Source organism: Bos indicus, chromosome 2 (genome assembly GCF_029378745.1).
Source record: "Bos indicus isolate NIAB-ARS_2022 breed Sahiwal x Tharparkar chromosome 2, NIAB-ARS_B.indTharparkar_mat_pri_1.0, whole genome shotgun sequence".
NCBI lineage: Eukaryota > Metazoa > Chordata > Mammalia > Artiodactyla > Bovidae > Bos > Bos indicus.
This window is the reverse complement of record NC_091761.1, coordinates 115,196,473-115,216,683: the sequence shown is the minus strand read 5'-3', so window position 1 is coordinate 115,216,683 and position 20,211 is coordinate 115,196,473. Positions and strand designations below refer to the sequence as shown.

General features: G+C 39.7%; 1 protein-coding gene across 5 annotated transcripts in view; it reads left to right on the top strand.

Annotated features, from left to right (window-relative positions):
* Nucleotides 1-20,211, top strand: part of COL4A4 (collagen type IV alpha 4 chain) — a 155,847-nt gene that overhangs the window by 59,142 nt on the left and 76,494 nt on the right. For all 5 annotated transcript variants that reach the window (XM_070800326.1, XM_070800315.1, XM_070800319.1 and 2 more), the window contains exons 13-22: nucleotides 520-600; nucleotides 1,387-1,440; nucleotides 1,708-1,767; nucleotides 3,137-3,181; nucleotides 3,508-3,561; nucleotides 4,332-4,401; nucleotides 5,196-5,300; nucleotides 13,351-13,515; nucleotides 18,194-18,283; nucleotides 19,273-19,436. In XM_070800326.1, the coding sequence (XP_070656427.1) occupies nucleotides 520-600; nucleotides 1,387-1,440; nucleotides 1,708-1,767; nucleotides 3,137-3,181; nucleotides 3,508-3,561; nucleotides 4,332-4,401; nucleotides 5,196-5,300; nucleotides 13,351-13,515; nucleotides 18,194-18,283; nucleotides 19,273-19,436 (888 nt within the window). The remainder of the gene's footprint in view (nucleotides 1-519; nucleotides 601-1,386; nucleotides 1,441-1,707; nucleotides 1,768-3,136; nucleotides 3,182-3,507; nucleotides 3,562-4,331; nucleotides 4,402-5,195; nucleotides 5,301-13,350; nucleotides 13,516-18,193; nucleotides 18,284-19,272; nucleotides 19,437-20,211) is intronic.

Genomic DNA, 20,211 nt, shown 5'->3' with positions numbered 1-20,211 from the left:
TGTTGTAAAATATATTAAATGACTTAACATTTTAATAAAATATAAAAATATAAACTGTATTCTATATTTAAATGACATTATATAGTTTTACTAGTTTTATAATATATTTTAATATGTTTAACACACCATTTAGTCACATATACACGTGTGTGCACATGCATATTATGCACATATATGTATATGTATACATGTGTATATACACAAACATATACAATCACACGCACACCAAAAGAACTGTACCAAAGTTTTCATAAATATTGTCTCTGGATAGTAGGATTATGGATCACTTTTATTTTTTTAATTCATTTTTAACAATAAGTACGTATTATTTATGAAAAACAATAAACATTTAAAATTCAGTGACATATTTGCCAAGTTTTTTATTTTAAATCCATGATACATGTTACACAGGATTATAAGCATTATATCACAGTTATGAAAAGCTTCTTTGTTTCAAATTTCAGTTCAAAATAAAGTTAAAAATGGCATTCTTATTATCTTGATTTTTTTTTTTTAAAGGGTGAGGTTGGCCAACAAGGTTCTCCGGGGCCCACTCTGTTGGTGCAGCCACCTGATTCTGGTCTCTATAAAGGAGAAAAGGTAATTCTTAACTCATATGATACTTTGATAGCTGACGTTTTCTGAACACGTTCCCATGCCAGCAAAGAGCTGAGTACCTACGTGCCACACTGCCTCCATCCCAAGACTTCACCGATTGTTACTATTATTAGCTCCACTATACAGAGCTGAAAAAAGGAGGCTTGGGAAGGTTTACCAGTGTTCTCAAGTATACCCAGCTGTTGAGTTGCAGACCTAGCTTGGGCTGCAAATGGTGACATGTCCTCCAGGATCTAGTTCCCCATTCGTGTCTTTGATATGGTGGCTGAAAAGACCACTGGAAATCCAGTTGTCCTTTAGATGTTACATATGGATCTGATGCTTGGGTAATTGAAAAGGTGACAGCTGCATACATAATAGACTCTTGGCAAATGTTAATTCCTTTGTCAGCCTCCAGCACTGATGTTATGATGCCACGTGCAAATTCTCCTATCAGTTTTCAGTCACTGGATTCAATTTCACTATGTTGTTCAAAATGAGCCTCTCCTCTCAACAGTTATATTGCATCTCCTGCCCTGGTTCCATGGTGGCTCCCTCCCCACCGCCCCTCCTCCACGCCCCATGAGGCTACACTCTCACAGAGAACCAGCCTGAAGAGTGTCAGGTTTAAAGGTGCCCTTGGATCTTAGTTGTTAATTAGCAACAGTTGAAGGGTAATCCTTTATTAAAAGGTTAGGAGAACAATTGTTGAAAGAGGTAATTTCTGAAACAGGTGTAATTCAGTATGTTAAATAAGAGTAAGCAGATTATATTCTTTGTAAATTTTAGGGTATTAAAGGAATGCCTGGAATGACTGGACTTCCTGGACCACCGGGACCCAGGGTAATTTATTCAAATAATGTTAAAAAAATTTGTATGATGTACTATCTTCATTTTTAAAAATTTTACTTGGTTATTATCCTTGCTTTAAATGCTGATCTGTTACTAGAATTTTTCACTATTTTATCATAATCATGTAGGAATACTATTCCAAAATATTCATTTTCTTTAAGTTGATGGCAGTAATTTTTATTTCTTATTTTGTTTTTGCATTCCATATTGCTGAAATATAGTTGCTTAAACCCCTCTAAACGTTGTTATGTCTTTAAGGGAGAGCCTGGTATTGGGAGAAAAGGAGAGAAAGGGATTCCTGGGTTTCCAGGACCTCGGGTAAGGCTCCTTCCTGCTCTCTTGAACTTAAGTGAGTTTGGAGGCATTTCTCTTTCACATTTTTATAAGATTCAATCAATAATTCTGAGAGCTCAAAAGTGGAGATTTTCTCAAAGAGGAGTACTGTCTTGCTCAGCAAGAATTGTGTGATAGCTAAAGGTCCCAGAGCATCCCTTCTGTGCACATCATTTGGATAAAACAGGCAAGCAAAAGATGGGACAATTGGCAGGAAGTAATGGGATCATGGTCAAAGCTCTGATTTTTCCAGTAGTCATATGCAGATGTGAGTGACGGACCATAAAGAAGACTGAGCACTGAAGAATTGATGCGTTTGAACCGTGGTGTTGGAGAAGACTCTTGAGAGTCCCTTAGACTACAGGGAGATCAATAGTAGTCAATCCTAAAGAAAATCAGTCAATCCTAAAGAAAATCAACTCTGAATATTCATCGGAAGGCCTGATACGAAGCTAAAGCTCCAATACTTTGACCACCTGATGTGAAGAGTCAACTCATTGGAAAAGACCCTGATGCTGGGAAAAACTGAGGGCAAACGTGAAGGGAGTGACAGAGGATGAGATGGTTGGATGGCATCCTTGACTCAATGGACATGAGTTTGAGCAAACTCTGGGAGGTAGTGAAGGACAGGGAAGCCTGGCGAGCTGCAGTCCATGGAGTTGCAAAGAGTTGTACACAACTTAGAGCTAAACAATAACAAAAATGGGATCATGACATTTTCTCACTGGCTCAGTGTCAGTGTGATTGTAGCTTGGAATTGTTCAGTTAAGCCTATTTGACAAAAGAAAGTACTGATCTATGGATAGTAGCTAGAAAAAAAAAGTACAGCATCAGGCCTCAACATCTCCATACCTGTCACTAATGGGATCCCCATTCACAGAGTCACGATGAAGGCCAGACCCCAACAGCCATGGACACTGAGTTTATTTGACTCCAGATTTAGTACTTAATGAGGCAATATTAACTTCCATAGTAATTTTTATTGCTGATAATGCATAGAGCAACTATTAATCTCCAGACAAATTATATTGCAATGATTCAAAGGTATTTAGCTCAGTGAAAGCATTACATTAAATAAATTAAAGTGGAAGAGCAATACAAACAACAAAACTATATTCTTAATTTATATCACTGGAGAGGACATGATTTTTTTTAATAATATTAAAGAGTAATTAAAATAGCAAATGTTGTAAAGAAATGGAATCTCTTTTATGTTTATTTCCTTTATTCAGTTATCTTTGTAGGCATGATTAAAAATCCCAAAAGCAATCTCATAAGGGGAAAAATGATTTACTGAATTGGTTTATGTATTTTTATTTAACTTTGCTTGCGTTGATTTTTGTGAATTTATTAGGGGGACCCTGGTTCCTATGGATCTCCAGGTTTTCCAGGATTAAAGGTAAATGTATACCATTACAGAGATGATAAATACATTTTCATTAGTAGATGCAATTCAGTATCATTCAAAAGTTGCACCAGGACATACAGACTCATACACAGTAGAGGAAACACATTTATTTTATAAATTATATAATTTTGCTGTGGGTGCAAAAACTAGAGCACAAAACTCTCTGATGCAACCTAAAACAGTGTTAAGATTTTATATAGAATCTCAGGGAGCATGTGTCATTCAGATAAAATGAGAATGAGATAATTTGTCAATGAGATAAAATGTCATAATCACATTTTTTTTTTTAAAAAGGGCATGCTTTTTGTTACTTGTAGGGGGAACCAGGACTGTTTGGAGATCCTGGGTCATTTGGATTTCTTGGCCCAAAGGTAAAAAAGTGAGCCTATTTGAGTACAATCTAATAATAGCTTATATCCCTTATGCTATCTAATTTATTTTTTAAAGTATTTCAAAATATCATTTTTTAAATGTCTGTTTTGCATATATTATTTTAATGCATGTTGTAATTATTATATTTTACATTTGTGAATTGATCTTTTTGAAGCAGATGAAAAGTACTGAAAGTTTCAAAAATTCCTTAGGGATCATATAGTATCATGATTCACAACAGAGGGACCTGTGGAGAACTTTGCTTTGACCGTCACTACAGTTATTCTTTCCTTTGTAACCTCTGGCCTCACCTTCAGCACTTGTGTGGGACAAGCCATGGTGGCATTGAGATGACACAATTAAGGAGGGACAAAATTTGCTGCAAAAAAAAAGCGTAGGTTCAGATGCTATAGGCAAAGAAACCATTTGTCCTAGAGTGCCAAATTAGACATTAATGCTTATTATAGATAAAGAAATTCCATGGCTTCAGAGGTATCTAATCTATGGGCATGGAATCATTTTTGGAATTCGGATATATTTTTCTTTAGGGAGAACTTTGTTAGCTGGTTGTTTACTTCTGCTTATAGGTAGGAGGTTACTTAAATTTGTTCCTCTTAGAACATCATGAGTTATTTATTTCTCTGGTAGGCCTACAAGCTTTATTTCTTATACAAATGTACTCTTGGCCCTTCTAATATTTACTTAGTGCCAGGAAACAGGAGAAGAATATTAATATTTCTAAGAAAAGTGAATGAATGAATGATTTCAGGGAGATCCTGGAGACCGAGGGCACCCAGGACCACCAGGGGTTTTGGTAACTCCATCTCTTCCACTCAAAGGTTTGTGTTCCATTTGACTTCTCTATCAATTATGCTGAAATGGGATTTAAGTTGTCCTGAAAGAAGAGTTTGGTCCACTCTTTCTGTACTGTATACACTAGGTGGGCTAAATCTATGAACTTTACCATGTATGCGTAATTGTTGTTGTTGTTCAGTCGCTAAGTTGTGTCTGACACTTTGCAATCCCATGGACTGCAGCACGCCAGGCCTTCCTGCCCCTCAGTATCTCCTGGAGTTTGCCCAAGTCCATGTCCATTGAATCAGTGATGCTATGGAACATCTCATCCCCTGCCGTCCCCTTCTCCTGCCTTCAGTCTTTCCCAGCATCAGAGTCTTTTCAAATGAGTCAGCTCTTCGCATCAGGTGGCCAAAGTATTGGCTTCAAAATGTATAAATTATACAAGTGCTAATAGAGATGTACATCTTGATCATCTCTATCAGCATAAGACATCAAATTTTATGTTAGTGTGTAAACTGCCTGCTGGGATTTTTATTATGTTACCTTTCAGAAAGTAGGTATTTTAATTGCTAAACAAATTTAAAACCATTTGACTAAGCCCTGCCACAAGGCTGCCTCCAGGAAGAAGGCAGCCTCGACCAATGACATATTCAGCACTACTTCAACTTCACATGTCTGTCGGGGAGGGTCTAAAATACTGCGTTTTAAATGTGATGAGAAACTGCAAAACCATCTCCCAGTTGTACTTGAGCAAGCCTCCCAAAAAGTAATTGTGCATGAATTTTCTAATGTATACATATGTTTGCTGTATGCATGATGTCATTATTTTTGGCAGGCCCTCCAGGGGATCCAGGGCGCCCCGGCCGCTATGGAGAAACAGGGGCTGTTGGACCACGTGGTCCTCCTGGTGCCCCAGGTAGACCAGGGGAAGCCTGTCCAGGTATGAATCCCCTGGCTTTTACAGCTCAGGTTTGCTACATCCTCCTCCACACCAGGGGTTCTCCATTCTAGCTGATACTAAAATCATCTTGTTGTTTAGTCATGAAGCTGTATCTGACTCTGTGACCCCATGGACTGTAGCCTGCTGGGCTCCTCTGTCCATGGGATTCTCCAGGCAAGAATACTGGAGTGGGTTGCCATTTCCTTCTCCAGGGGATCTTCCCAACCCAGGGATTGAACCTGCGGCTCCTACCGCGTCTCCTGCATTGCATGCAAACTCTTTTACTTCTGTGCCACTGGCAAAGCCCAACTCATCTTAGGATTGTTTCAAAAATACCGATGGCTGAGCCTACCCAGACTAGGAATGTCAGACTCTCTGGGAGGATGGATGCACCCAGGCATCTACTGTTATAAAATCATCCCCCTACTTCTAATGCACAGCTAGGATTAAGAAGCACAGAACTCAAACAAATTGACTAATTAATTGGAGAAAATCCAGGTTCCTAGACTGCTGCTCAGAAATATTCAGTCACTATCTCAGGGGTATGATAAGAAGCATCTATGTATAATGGGCTTCCCACAAGATTGCATGCATGCTAAGTAGCTTCAGTGGTGTCCAACTCATTGCGACCCTTTGGACAGTAATCCACAAGCTTCTCCGTCCTTGGGATTCTCCAGGCAAGAATACTGGAGTGGGTTGCCGTTTCCTCCTCTAGGGGATCTTCCTGACCCACAGATTGAACACACATCTCTTATGTCTCCTGCATTGGCACAAGAGTTTTTTACCATGAGGGCCACTGGGGAAGCCCTCCCACAAGATTACCACATGCAGATAAGATTTCGAAACCACTGCTAGGATTAGCGTGTGTCTTCAGGTTTTTACCACCTTCTTGGAAGGCTCTCCCTGTGGATATATAGTTGTTAAAATTTAGTTTTATCCACCTAGTCCCCAACTTAAATATTCTGTATGAAATGTGGAAATACAAATTGTGAATTAAAAAGTAGGATTTTGATTCACACTTAGTGAATAATAATAATAATAACAAAAAGCCACAGTTTTCTCCTCCCTTCCCTCCACACCAAAAAACAACAGTCTCATCCCCCACAGAAAAACCCTATGGTTCATGGTCATATTTGATGAAAAGCCTGAGAAACAATCCTATTGACACAAGGACTTTCAACTCCTTCAAGTGCTATCTTAGTTAATAGTCTCAGTGATATTAGGAAAAGTTTACAGGGTATTTTCATTCTGTGAACCCAGGAGAATTGATTAAACATGTGAGGAGAAAAGTCTGGAATAAATGTAATTTTATTCAATCTGTCTCAAGTTACATTTCCTGAGGAGTAAAAAATTTTCTGAGATATTCAACTGTGAACTACAGAGTTCTTGTTTAATCTTCCACGAAGCTGGCTTTCACTTGGGAGAGTCTGATGACCACAAAGTCAGTAAATAAAGCTTTGTTTAGTTCATTTACTCTTTAGACATTGTAGCCATGGTTTAATTGACCCAGGACTGTATAAATCATACAGACTACTCTCTCAGTCAGGAGGTACTAGGCTCTCATCTTACATTTCTCCTTTCAGGCTTGTTTATAATAAAATAGTGCTTCCAGCAGATTGAAATCAAAACCCAGTGGGACTAAGTAACACATGTCTCTAGGGAATTTCAAACCAAGTATAACAAGAAGCCTCTTTAGCCCAAAAATCTTTTAAAAAAGAATTAACCCATATTTGGACTTCAACCCATAGTAAGCTGTAATTTTATATGGTATAGTATTTACATTACATCATGCACATGTATGTATCCATAAATACATATGGTTGAAACACAAATCTCACAAAATAATATCTGTGGAGTATATGAGACATTCCCATTTCTATTCCATTCTTTTCTTTTGGAAAAAAAAAAAAAAGGTTTTAATGCTGGCCACAGCTTCATTGATACTGTGCCCTGTCGGTGGGTGATTGAGGCTGCAGTGTTATGTACACTGTAACCCATTCTCCCTGTTGGAAGCTGGTTGAGCTTTTTTCCTGGCCCTGGGGTGAGACAGCAAGCAGGCAGCATTCAGGTTCATTCTAAGTCGGGTCTAAGGAATGTTATAAAGACAAGATGGCAACCAAGTCCATAGGAGTACATGTTCATTTTGTTTTAAGGACACCCATGTATGTAGCCTTTATTATACCTATTCAGTTTTATAATCATCTATAGTATTTACCATGAAGTTTTGGAGTCAAACACCTATGATTGAATCCCAGCGTTTACAATCAACATAGTGCGGTGGAAAAGTTACGTGTTTATACAGTGAACTAACAACATTTCTTTGGCCAGCTGATGCGAAGAGCTGACTCATTTGAAAAGATTCGGATGCTGGGAAAGATTGCGGATAGGAGGAGAAGGGGACGACAGAGGATGAGATGGTTGGATGGCATCACCGACTCAATGGACATGGGTTTGGGTGGACTCCAGGAATTAGTGATGGACAGGGAGGCCTGGTGTGCTGCGGTTCATGGGGTTGCAAAGAGTCAGACATGACTGAGCCACTGAACTGAACTGAACGATGTTTCATGTGCTAGTGCTTACAAGCTGTGTAATCTTGGGCACTTGTTAAACCTCTCTGCTCCTCAGTTTTCCCATCTAGAAAACTAAGTTCTTGTTACAGTTGAAAGAAGTAATATGTATAGTTTTTAGAATACAACTTGGCATACAGACTCACTATGTTAGCTATTATTAGCATTTCTTATACTGGGACTAAATTTACTGTGCCTTATCTATAAGGTTCAACCTTTAGAAGTTGTTGAGAAACGCTGGGCTGGAAGAAGCACAAGCTGGAATCAAGATTGCTGGGAGAAATATCAATAACCTCAGATATGCAGATGACACCACCCTTATGGCAGAAAGTGAAGAGGAACTCAAAAGCCTCTTGATGAAAGTGAAAGTGGAGAGTGAAAAAGTTGGCTTAAAGCTCAACATTCAGAAAACGAAGATCATGGCATCTGCTCCCATCACTTCATGGGAAATAGATGGGGAAACAGTGGAAACAGTGTCAGACTTTATTTTTCTGGGCTCCAAAATCACTGCAGATGGTGACTGCAGCCATGAAATTAAAAGACACTTACTCCTTGGAAGGAAAGTTATGACCAACCTAGATAGCATATTCAAAAGCAGAGACATTACTTTTCCAACAAAGTTTCATCTAGTCAAGGCTATGGTTTATCCTGTGGTCATGTATGGATGTGAGAGTTGGACTGTGAAGAAGGCTGAGCACTGAAGAATTGATGCTTTTGAACTGTGGTGTTGGGGAAGACTCTTGAGAGTCCCTTGGACTGCAAGGAGATCCAACCAGTCCATTCTGAAGGAGATCAGCCCTGGGATTGCTTTGGAAGGAATGATGGTAAAGCTGAAACTCCAGTACTTTGGCCACCTCATGCGAAGAGTTGACTCATTGGAAAAGACTCTGATGCTGGGAGGGATTGGGGGCAGGAGGAGAAGGGGATGACAGAGGATGAGATGGCTGGATGTCATCACCAACTCGATGGACATGAGTCTGAGTGAACTCCGGGAGTTGGTGATGGACAGGGAGGCCTGGCGTGCTGCGATTCATGGGGTCACAAAGAGTTGGACACGACTGAGCAACTGAACTGAACTGAACTGAGCTGAGGAGTAAAGCTAATGTCTGAAAATATATGTAAAGCCTCAGCACATATGCACACAAGAATGAAAGCCATCTATTTACTTTGGGTGCTACATTACTGATGACAAATGGGGTTCCAATTGTCTGTTGCTAAACAAGTAACCCCAACATTCAGCATACACCCTTCACTCTTTCCATGGTTCAGGAATTCAGGAGGCATTAACCCAAGTGATTCCAGAGCAAAGATTTTCATCTAGTTATAGCTGTAGACTAGGGACTTCCCTGATGGCTCAGACGGTAAAGCATCTGCCCTCAATGCGGGAAACCCGGGTTTGATCCCTGGGTTGGGAAGGTCCCCTGGAGAAGGAAATGGCAACCCACTCCAGTCCTCTTGCCTGGAAAATTCCATGGACAGAGGAGCCTTGAAGGCTACAGTCCATGGGATCACAAAGAGTCGGACACGACTGAGCAACTTCACTCACTCACTCATAGCTGTAGACTAGCTGGAACAGAAACATGAGGACTGGCCAGACATCTCTCTCATTTGTCTCTCATATAGTCTCAAGCCTTGCTATGTGGCTCTGCACTTAACTTAGACTTCCTTACAGCATGGTGGCTTCCGGGTGATAATATTGCTTCCATGGTGGTTCAGGACTCCAGTCCCAAGCATTTCAGCTCACAAGGCAGAACCTGAATTGTCTTTAATAATCTGGCCTGGGAAGCCATACAGCGTCACTCCCACCATACTTGATTAGTTCAAACAGTCACCAAAGGCTGCCACATTGCAGGGAAGAGGGACCTCCACTTCTTGCTAGGAGACTGTCAGGGTTCTGCAAGGGCGTGAGAAGCAAGAGCTACCAGGACACCAACTTTAATAATGACCATCTTCCATCTGAGAGATTCTGGTACTAGGTGTGCTTAGGACGAAGCAGATAGAAGTGGTTGCTATCATATGAGGGCTTCTGGCTGTTTTGAAGCCAAAGCTGTCAGTATGGGGTTGGTGAGTAGGGTATCGAGGAGGGGCAGGATTCAGCTGCTCCTGCATTACTTTGACTTCCCCTGAACATACTGAATATTACTTTGACCTCCCCTGAACTTCCAATCCTTTGCTGAGAACTTCCTATAGCCAGTCCCTATACATTAAGGTCCTTATGTGGATTATTTTGTTTCACCCTCATTAGAAGCCTCTGAGGAAGATGTAGAGAATTAAATAAGTTACATAACCTACTTTGGTACCTGTGGCTGGAGAGACAGAGGCCAGGTTCAAATCTAGCATCTCTATGCTTTCCACCAACCTACATGGTTATAGTATATTACCTCTATATAGATAATTATATGAGTCCAAGTTTTTGGCTGTGTTAATAAAGTATGCTCCCCATTTAATTTGACCATAAAAGATTAGAAGACTATCTCCATATAAGCATATTATTGCTGCTGCTGCTGCTGCTAAGTCACTTCAGTCATGTCTGACTCTGTGTGACCCCATAGATGGAAGCCCATCAGGCTCCCCTGTCCCTGGGATTCTCCAGGCAAGAACACTGGGTGCCATTTCCTTCTCCAATGTGTGAAAGTGAAAAGTAAAAGTGAAGTCAATCAGTCGTGTCCGACTCTTAGTGACCCCATGGACTGCAGCCTACCAGGCTCCTCTGTCCATGGGATTTTCCAGGCAAGAGTACTGGAGTAGGGTGCCATTGCTTTCTCTATGCATATTACAAGCATGCCCAAATATCACATTTTAGTACCTAAAAGGCAACACTAATTTTCTCATTAAATTCTCCTGCTGCTGCTGCTGCTAAGTCGCTTCAGTCGTGTCCGACTCTGTGCGACCCCATAGACGGCAGCCCACCAGGCTCCCCCGTCCCTGGGATTCTCCATTCAAGAACACTTGAGTGGGTTGCTGTTTCCTTCTCCAATGCATGAAAGTGAAAAGTGAAAGTGAAGTCGCTCAGTCGTGTCTGACTCTTCACAACCCCATGAACTGCAGCCTACCAGGCTCCTCTGTCCATGGGATTTTCCAGGCAAGGGTACTGGAGTGGGTTGCCATTGCCTTCTCCTCAGATCAGATCAGTCACTCAGCCGTGTCCAACTCTTCGAGACCCCATGAATCCCAGCATGCCAGGCCTCCCTGTCCATCACCAACTCCCGGAGTTCACTCAGACTCATGTCCATCGAGTCAGTGATGCCATCCAGCCATCTTATCCTCTATTGTCCCCTTCTCCTCCTGCCCCCAATCCCTCCCAGCATCAGAGTCTTTTCCAATGAGTCAACTCTTTGCATGAGGTGGCCAAAGTACTGGAGTTTCAGCTTCAACATCATTCCTTCCCAAGAAATCCCAGGGCTGATCTCCTTCAGAATGGACTGGTTGGATCTCCTTGCAGTCCAAGGGACTCTCAAGAGTCTTCTCCAACACCACAGTTCAAAAGCATCAATTCTTCGGCGCTCAGTCTTCTTCACAGTCCAACTCTCACATCCATACATGACCACAGGAAACCTTGACTAGACGGACCTTTGTTGGCAAAGTAATGTCTCTGCTTTTGAATATGATATCTAGGTTGGTCATAATTTTCCTTCCAAGGAGTAAGTGTCTTTTAATTTCATGGCTGCAGTCACCATCTGTGGTGATTTTGGAGCCCAGAAAAATAAAGTCTGCCACTGTTTCCCCATCTATTTCCCATGAAGTGATGGGACCAGATGCCATGATCTTCGTTTTCTGAATGTTGAGCTTTAAGCCAACTTTTTCACTCTCCACTTTCACTTTAAAATTATATGCTAGATACCTATCTGAGGGCTACCCTAAGAGTTCAGATGGTAGAGCATCCACTTGCAATGCAAGATATCTGGGTTCGACCCCTGGGTCAGGAAGATCCCCTGGAGAAGGAAATGGCAATCCACTCCAGTATTCTTGCCTGGAGAATCCCATGGACAGAGGAAGCTGGCCGACTATAGTCCCTGGGATTGCAAAGTGTCAGACACGACTGAGCGACTAACACACACACACAGACACCTATCTGTATGATTTAATGCATTACCTCTTTATTTTCTCCTTATTTAAAAATTTTAGTGAAGTATAGTTGCTGTACAATATTATAAGTTATAGGTGTCTGAGTGAACTCCGGGAGTTGGTGAGGAACAGGGAGGCCTGGCATGCTGCGATTCATGGGGTCGCAAAGAGTCGGACACGACTGAGTGACTGATCTGATCTGATCTGATAGGTGTACAGTATCAGTCAGTTCAGTTGCTCAGTCGTGTCCGACTCTTTGCAACCCCATGAATCGCAGCACGCCAGGCCTCCTTCTCCATCACCAACTCCTAGAGTTTACTCAAACTCATGTCCATTGAGTTGGTGATGCCATCCAGGCATCTCATCCTCTGTCATCCCCTTCTCCTCCCGCCTTCAATCTTTCCCAGCATCAGGGTCTTTTCAAATGAGTTAGTTCTTTGCACCAGGTGGCCGAAGTATTGGAGTTTCAGTTTCAGCATCAATCCTTCCAATGAGTATTCAGGACTGATTTCCTTTAGGATGGACTAGTTGGATGTCCTTGCAGTCCAAGGGACTCTCAAGAGTCTTCTCCAGCACCACAGTCCAAAAGCATCAACTCTTCTATGCTCAGCTTTCTTTATTATTCAACTCTCACATCCATACATGACTACTGGAAAAACCATAGCTTTGACTAGATGGACCTTTGTGGGCAAAGTAATGTCTCTGTTTTTTAACATGCTGTCTAGGTTGGTCATAACTTTTCTTCCAAGGAGCAAGTATAGTGCTTCACAATTTTAAGGATTATGCTCCAGTTATAGTTATTATAAAATATTGGCTATATTCTCCATTTTGTACAATATATCTTTGTAGCTTATTTTATACATAATAGTTTGTTGCTCCATACCCAAGTATTGCCCCCCTCCTCTCCCCACCAGTAACTACTAATTTGTTCTTTATGTCTTTGAATCTGCTTCCCTTTTTTTTATATTCAGTAGTTTGCTGTATTTTTTAGATCCCATGTATAACTGATATCATATAGTATTTGTTTTTCTGTGAGCTCATGTTTTAATTCACTGAATGTGTTGATATGTTTGTTCAGGTTAGGTTCTATCAAATTATCAAGGTGGACAGATTTTAAAAGTAAATTTAATTAAATAATATATACTACTTTCCCATTAATTCCAAAGAATGGACAAAAAGAAAATTTAATTCCCCAAATCTTTCTTATTACCACTTGTGTTCTTGTTTCAAAGGAGTTGAGGCATTTTGATGGCTGGGATACTCAGTTATTTTTAAACTACAATTTTTTTTCCTTAAAAAAATTCCACTGCCTAAGAAAGATGCACTGATTTTTATTTCTTACACAGAAAAAAATTTTGAGAGTATTAATGTGAGATTATCTGAGTATATGTGGTTTTCATTCTTGATTTCTCTTGGAGGCATGACGGGACCTCCTGGGCCACGAGGATTTCCTGGTCACCCAGGATTTCCAGGGGCAGCTGGGGTTCCTGGAAGAGCTGATTCTGCTCCAGGAAAACCAGGCAACCAGGGACCAACTGGGCTGCCTGGAGTGCCGGGACTGCCGGGACCTCCGGGATCAGATGGTAAAGTGCTCTTCATTCACATTTCATAACATTTACGTTGCATTTGATATTTGCAGTATCATACAGAAAATGTGACTTTCCAAATTTTTTAAAGGTTGTCTAATATTTCATAAGCCAAGTTAGTGTTATTAACAATACAAAAACGTCAACTGATATTGACCTACCACATCCATTAAAGTATGTGAAAATGTTTGGTTGAGAATTTTAGTGTGATGATAGAATTTTGTAAATGAACACAGTTTTTATTTTTTGAATATAGTTTTAATTTTTAGGAGTCATATGCAGACCAGACTTAAGAGTCAAACAGCTCTATAAAGCCTTTTGTGAAAAATAACCATCCCAGAGTCTCCTATTCTGTCCACCCCAGGGGCAATTATTTCCACACAGTTAGCTGAATCTTCTGTTATTTGTCTTTTATGACCATTTAGCAAACATGTGTCGCTATTTCTTAATTTTTCAGTTTGAGCAGTATTATTTGACTTTCCTGTCCACAGATGAACGTCCCTCTTTCCTTGCCACACGTGCACGTTTTCTATTTCTACAACCTATCAATACAGTTATCATCATTATTTTAGTTAAATGTTCAGTATCTATACTGAAAGATTATATAAATGTTATTCATTGGTTTATTCATATAATAATATATATTACTCTTGTGCTTTCCCAGCATGGCATTTAGTTAATAATTGTCTTAACATTCTTTTTTGTGTGTTTGCTTGGTTTTCAATATACTTATTGCTAATTCAACCTCAAATCATCGAAAATTGTATAAATCTCTTAATCATGCATTGTAACTCATTACCAGTGTTATCTCTTTGAATAAGTCTCTTCTGGAGCTTTATGACTGTTCAAGTTAGGTCAGGTTACAATTTCAAAAGCTGATGCTAAGATCCTGCCTGAGATCTTCCTTCATCGTTATCCTACATATTGTATCTCTACCTGTCTGTCTGTCTCTGCCTCTCTTTCTTTGGGTTCCTTTTTCCCCACAACTCATATATTTCTTTGGTCGCTTTCAGTTCAGTTCAGTTGCTCAGTCGTATTTGACTCTTTGTGACCCCATGGACTGCAGCACACCAGGCTTCCCTGTCCATCACCAGCTCCCAGAGCTTGCTCAAACTCATGTCCATTGAGTCAGTGATGCCATCCAACCATCTCATCCTTTGTCCTCCTGCCTTCAATCTTTCCCAACATCAGGGTCTTCTCCAATGAGTCAGTTCTTCACATCAGGTGGCCAAAGTATTGGAGCTTCAGGTTCAGCATCAATCCTTCTAATGAATATTTAGGACTGATTTCCTTTACGATTGACTGGTTTGATTCTTTACAGTCCAAGGGACTCTCAAGTGTCTTCTCTAACACCACAGTTCAAAAGCATCAATTCTTCAGCACTCAGCTTTCTTTATAGTCCAACTCTCACATCCATACACGACCACTGGAAAAACCATAGCTTTGACTAGATGGATTTTTGTGGGCAAAGTAATGTCTCTGCTTTTTAATACACTGTCTAGGTTGGTCATAGCTTTTCTTCCAAGGAGTAAGCATCTTTTAATTTCATGGATGCAGTCACCATCTGTAGTGATTTTGGAGCCCAGGAAAATAAAGTATGTCACTGTTTCCACTGTCTCCCCATCTATTTGCCATGAAGTGATGGGGCTGGATGCCATGATCTTCATTTTCTGAATGTTGAATTTTAAGCCAGTATTTTCACTCTCCTCTTTCACCTTTATCAAGAGGCTCTTGTTCCTTTTTGCTTTCAAGCAGAAGGGTGATATCATCTGCATATATGAGGTTATTGATATTTCTCCCAGCAATCTTGATTCCAGCTTGTGCTTCATCCAGTCTCACATTTCTCATGATGTACTCTGCATATAAGTTAAAAAAGCAGGGTGACAGTATACAGCCTTGACGTACTCCTTTCCTAATTTGGAACCAGTCCATTGTTCCATGTCCAATTCTAACTGTTGCTTCTTGACCTGCATACAGATTTCTCAAGAGGCAGGTAAGGTAGTCTGGTATTCCCACCTCTTGAAGCATTTTCACAGTTTGCTGTTATCCACACAGTCAAAGGCATTGGCGTGGTCAATAAAGCAGAAGTAGATGTTTCTCTGGAACTCTCTTGCTTTTTTGATGATCCAACAGATATTGGCAATTTGATCTCTGGTTATTCTGCCTTTTCTAAAACCAGCTTGAACATCTGGAAGTTCTCAGTTCATGTATTGTTGAAGCCTTGCTTGGAGAATTTTGATCATTACTTTGCTAGCATGTGAGATGAATGCAATTGTTTGGTAGTTTGAGCATTCTTTGGCATTTACTTTCTTTGGGATTGGAATGAAAACTGACCTTTTCCAGTCCTGTGGCCACTGCTGAGTTTTCCAAATTTGCTGGCATATTGAGTGCAGCACTTTCACAGCATCGTCTTTTAAGATTTGAAATAGCTCAACTGGAATTCCATCACCTCCAATAACTTTATTCATAGTGATGCTTCCTAAGGCCCACTTGACTTTGCATTCTAGGTTGTCTGGCTCTAGGTGAGTGACCACACCATCTTGGTTTTTTGGGTCATTAAGATCTTTTTTGTATAGTTCTTCTGTGTATTTTTGCTGCCTCTTCTTAATATCTTCTGCTTCTGTTAGGTCCATACCATTTCTGTCCTTTGTGGTGCCCATCTTTGCATAAAAGTTTCCCTTGTATCTCTAATTTTTTTGAAAAGATCTCTAGTCTTTCCCATTCTTTTGTTTTCCTCTATTTCTTTGGATTGATCACCGAGGAAGGCTTTTTTTTATCTCCCCTTGCTATTCTTTGGAACTATTCAATTGGATATATCTTTTCTTTTCTCCTTTGCCTTTCGCTTCTCTTCTTTTCTCAGCTATTTGTAAGGCCTGCTCAGACAACCATTTTGCCTTTTTGAATTTCTTTTTCTTGGGGATGGTTTTGATCACAGCCTCCTGTACAACATTACAAACCTCCATCCATAGTTCTTCAGTCACTCTGTCTATCAGATCTAATCCCTTGAATCTACTTGTCACTTCCACTGTATAATTGTGAGGGATTTGATTTAGGTCATACTTGAATGGTCTAGTGGTTTTCCCTTCTTTCTTCAGCCTCATCTGTTGGTTTACTCTCTCATTATGCTTTGTGAGAAAGTGTATACATTTGGGATATTTGAAATACATTTATTCTGCTGTGAAATTTGATTGATAGTTTGGTTGAATATAAAATTGTAGATTGCAATCATTTTTTCCTTCAGGTTTTTGAAGGCATTTTCCTTTCTTTCTTTCTTTCTTTTTTTTTTTTTAGTGTTTTTACTAAGAAGTTCAATAATCTTTAGATAGTTGATCCTTTGTTTAAAGTCTCTTTTTTCTCTGAAAGCTTCTAGGAATTTTTCTTTGTATTCAATGTCCATAAATTTCACAGTGATTTACCTCAGTGTGGGTAAATTTGCAGGCACTCAGAGCAGTTTCAATTGAACACAAATCCCTCATTTCTGGAAAAATGTCTTGAAGTAATTTTTTTGAAAATATTCTGTGATTTTTCCCTCTGCTTTCTATTTCTGGACACAATATATTTGTCTGTTTCAGAATCAATCCTATACCTCTCTTTTTCAAATCTTCACCTATTATCTTCATCTTTTTATTTTTCCTTACACTTTCTGATACACTTCCTCAACTCCATATTCCAACTCTGCTTCTGAATTTTGAAATTTCTGCTTTAATAACCATTTTTTTTTTAATTTCTGAGAATTTTGTTGTTGGTGTTGTTCTCTCTTAATGTGTCTTTTTGCAGCAGCTTGTTCATGTCTCAGGGATGAAATGCTTTCCTTTGTCTGTTTTTTAAACTATATAGTTTATTTTTTAAAGATTTCTTCTTACTGTATTGTCTGTTTTCTCTTATTTGAGGGAGTTTGTTTTTTCCTGCTGCAATTTTTAAGAAAGATTTCTTAACTGTTTAGCTGTTTCTTTGACCAGTCAACCTATGTGGGTCCTCACTGTCATTCTGCTTCAGAGGTACCAATGCCTGAACTTTAGGAGAGATTTTTCAGTTAGCTATGCTCTTTTTCTGCTTCCCCTACAGCCTGCTTGGAGTTCAGCTTTTAAAAATCTGCTAAATCTTTTTACATTTTTTTTTTTTTTTTTTGCTGTTGTTTCCTTTCTCTTGTTGTTTCTTTGTCTTAAAGAATTCTGTCTTTTTATAATATTCTTTTACTGTCTGTTTGGAGAGAACAAGGAACTTACTGTTTGTACTTTATCTGTCATTTTGGTCAGATATCTCTGAATTTTTGCTTTTACAAACTCTGCTTTATGCTTTCTTTATTAGGTAATTATTGATAATTGAATGGGGGAAAATGATCTGTGCCATACACTGATTCTTACTTTATTTGTTTTGTTTTGGTATATTTGTTTGTTTTCTAATTCCCTACCTTACCCTACAATCCACTAAATTAGGGCTGAGATTAGGGATGGTTTTAATCAATGGTTATGGTACCAGAAGCTTGCTGAGACAACTGTATGGTCTATTTGTGTACATATTCTTATATCAGAGAGAAAGAATCTTAAGAAAGGAGTGGAAGAAAGAATAGGGGTAAGGGGATGATTGAAGTATGAGAGACACTTCTACTTGTTTGCTAGTAGGTATTCACAAAAATCGTGTGATTCTCTCTGCACTCCCCTATCCCACTGTGAAGCTGTATATTGTACTGTTGGGCAACCCGGATCACAAGGAACAAAAGGCAAAGTGGGTCCTCCAGGAAGACGAGGCTCCAAAGGAGAAAAAGGCAAGTATTCCTCCAAGTAGAATTTCTAGAAAAAAACAGCAGTGGAGGGTTGGGAGGCATTATGTGATATGTACAGTATGGCCTTTCATTTAGGTTTTTTTACTCCCTTTAGTTACCCTGTGACCACCTAACTCATTGTGTGCTTGTGACGTGATTAGACCTTGCCAAAAAGTCAAATCCATATTTTAGAATATAAAGGAGACATTTATCTGCCATGAGATTTGTCTCAAAGTGGTGACTCTTTTCCATGAGATCCTCTCAATTCCTTGAAAAAAGCAGAGATAGGACAGTTTTGATCTTCAATTTCAATTTCTCTCTGTGGGTCCCATCTTTCCTAGATTCACCAAATGCCTCTAGCTCTCTGTTTCTACACTCTAAATTGTTTGGTGTGTTTTTGGCTAACAGAGTCAGGCAGGTATGAAAGCTGAGCAATTTGATTATCCTAATGGTATTTTTTAGACTAAAAATCCTGATGAGTAGAAAATGCATTTAGTGAATTATCAACTGTGATATGCATTCAATAATCCTCTTTACATATTTTATTTGGATTCTTTAAATGTTCAAAGTTTATACTCTAACCAATTTTAATTGTTGTTTTTTCAGCAGGAACCAAATTAAGAGTTTTTTTTTCTAAGCAGGATCCAAATAAGAGCTATCTAAACTTTTAAAGATAAGAAATTTTCTTATTTTCAAAGTTTCTGCAATAGAATTCAGCATTAGCTTTTCCCCTTGATTTTACCAGGGTGAATTTTTTAAGACACAGAACACCCCATTGTCTAGAAACAATATGTCCAGCCACATAGACCATAGCTACCTCCACATCATGCTCTGTACCCCTCCCCCATCACATGTTGTCAGTTGTCTGCGATAAGAATTGTGTGCATCAGACCCTTTTTGTTCTTATTCACACTATTGGTTTTGTATAGTAAGGACTTTATTGGGATTTCATTCAGGAAATATAACAAAGCTGCCTTTTATCCTCTGTCTAGGGAGCTCAGGGCTCTGTGCCTGCCAGCCTGGTCCCATGGGCCCATCAGGCCCTCCAGGGCCTCCTGGGAGGCAAGGGAGTAAGGGAGACTTGGGGCTCCCTGGGTGGCTTGGAGAAAAAGGTTCCCCAGGCCCTCCTGGTGCCAAAGGATCTCCAGGGCCACCGGTGAGTAACTTCCCAGTTTTTTTATCTTTTAACAGAGTTATAATTCAGTTGTACCCCTCTGTAATTTATAGTGCTATATATATGTTTTTAATATATGTATTGTATATATTGTAATATATATAATGTGATATATATGGTTTTTAAGTTTTTAAATTTATTTTTATTGATGTATAGTTGAATTACAATATATTATATGTTTCGAATCTATAAGTATATTAATGGCAAAAAATTGTCTCTGTCCTTTTATTCATCCATTCATCATTCATTTGTTCAATCAATTGTTTATTGAGGACTTACTATGCTCCAGGTGCTATTCCAGATACAGCAGGGACCAGAGCACAATCTCTGCCCTCCTGGGGCTCCTTCTCTGTGGGGAGAATACACACCTCATGACAGATAGACAAGTGAATGTGCACTATGGCAGACGGCAATAAAGTCCATTGCCATCTAGTGTGGTTTGAGTGGAGAGAATGAGGGGCAGAGTAGCAGATGAAGTCATAGAAATGGCTGGAGGTTAGGAGGGGTTGGAGAGCATAGGGTTTTGTAGAAGGGCTGCTTAGAACTTGTGCTCTGAATGTCATGGAGCAGCTGGTGGAGAATCTTAAGGAGGGATAAATCTGAGCTTGGTTTTAACAGTATCACACTTGTAGCTTTGTTAAGGACAGACCAGAGAGGATAAGGGAGGAAGTAGGAAGATTTAGCTGAGCGATTGCTCCAGTAATCCTGGTGAAATATGAAGGTGGACAGGTTTCCATATTAATGTTGGGTGTGGCGG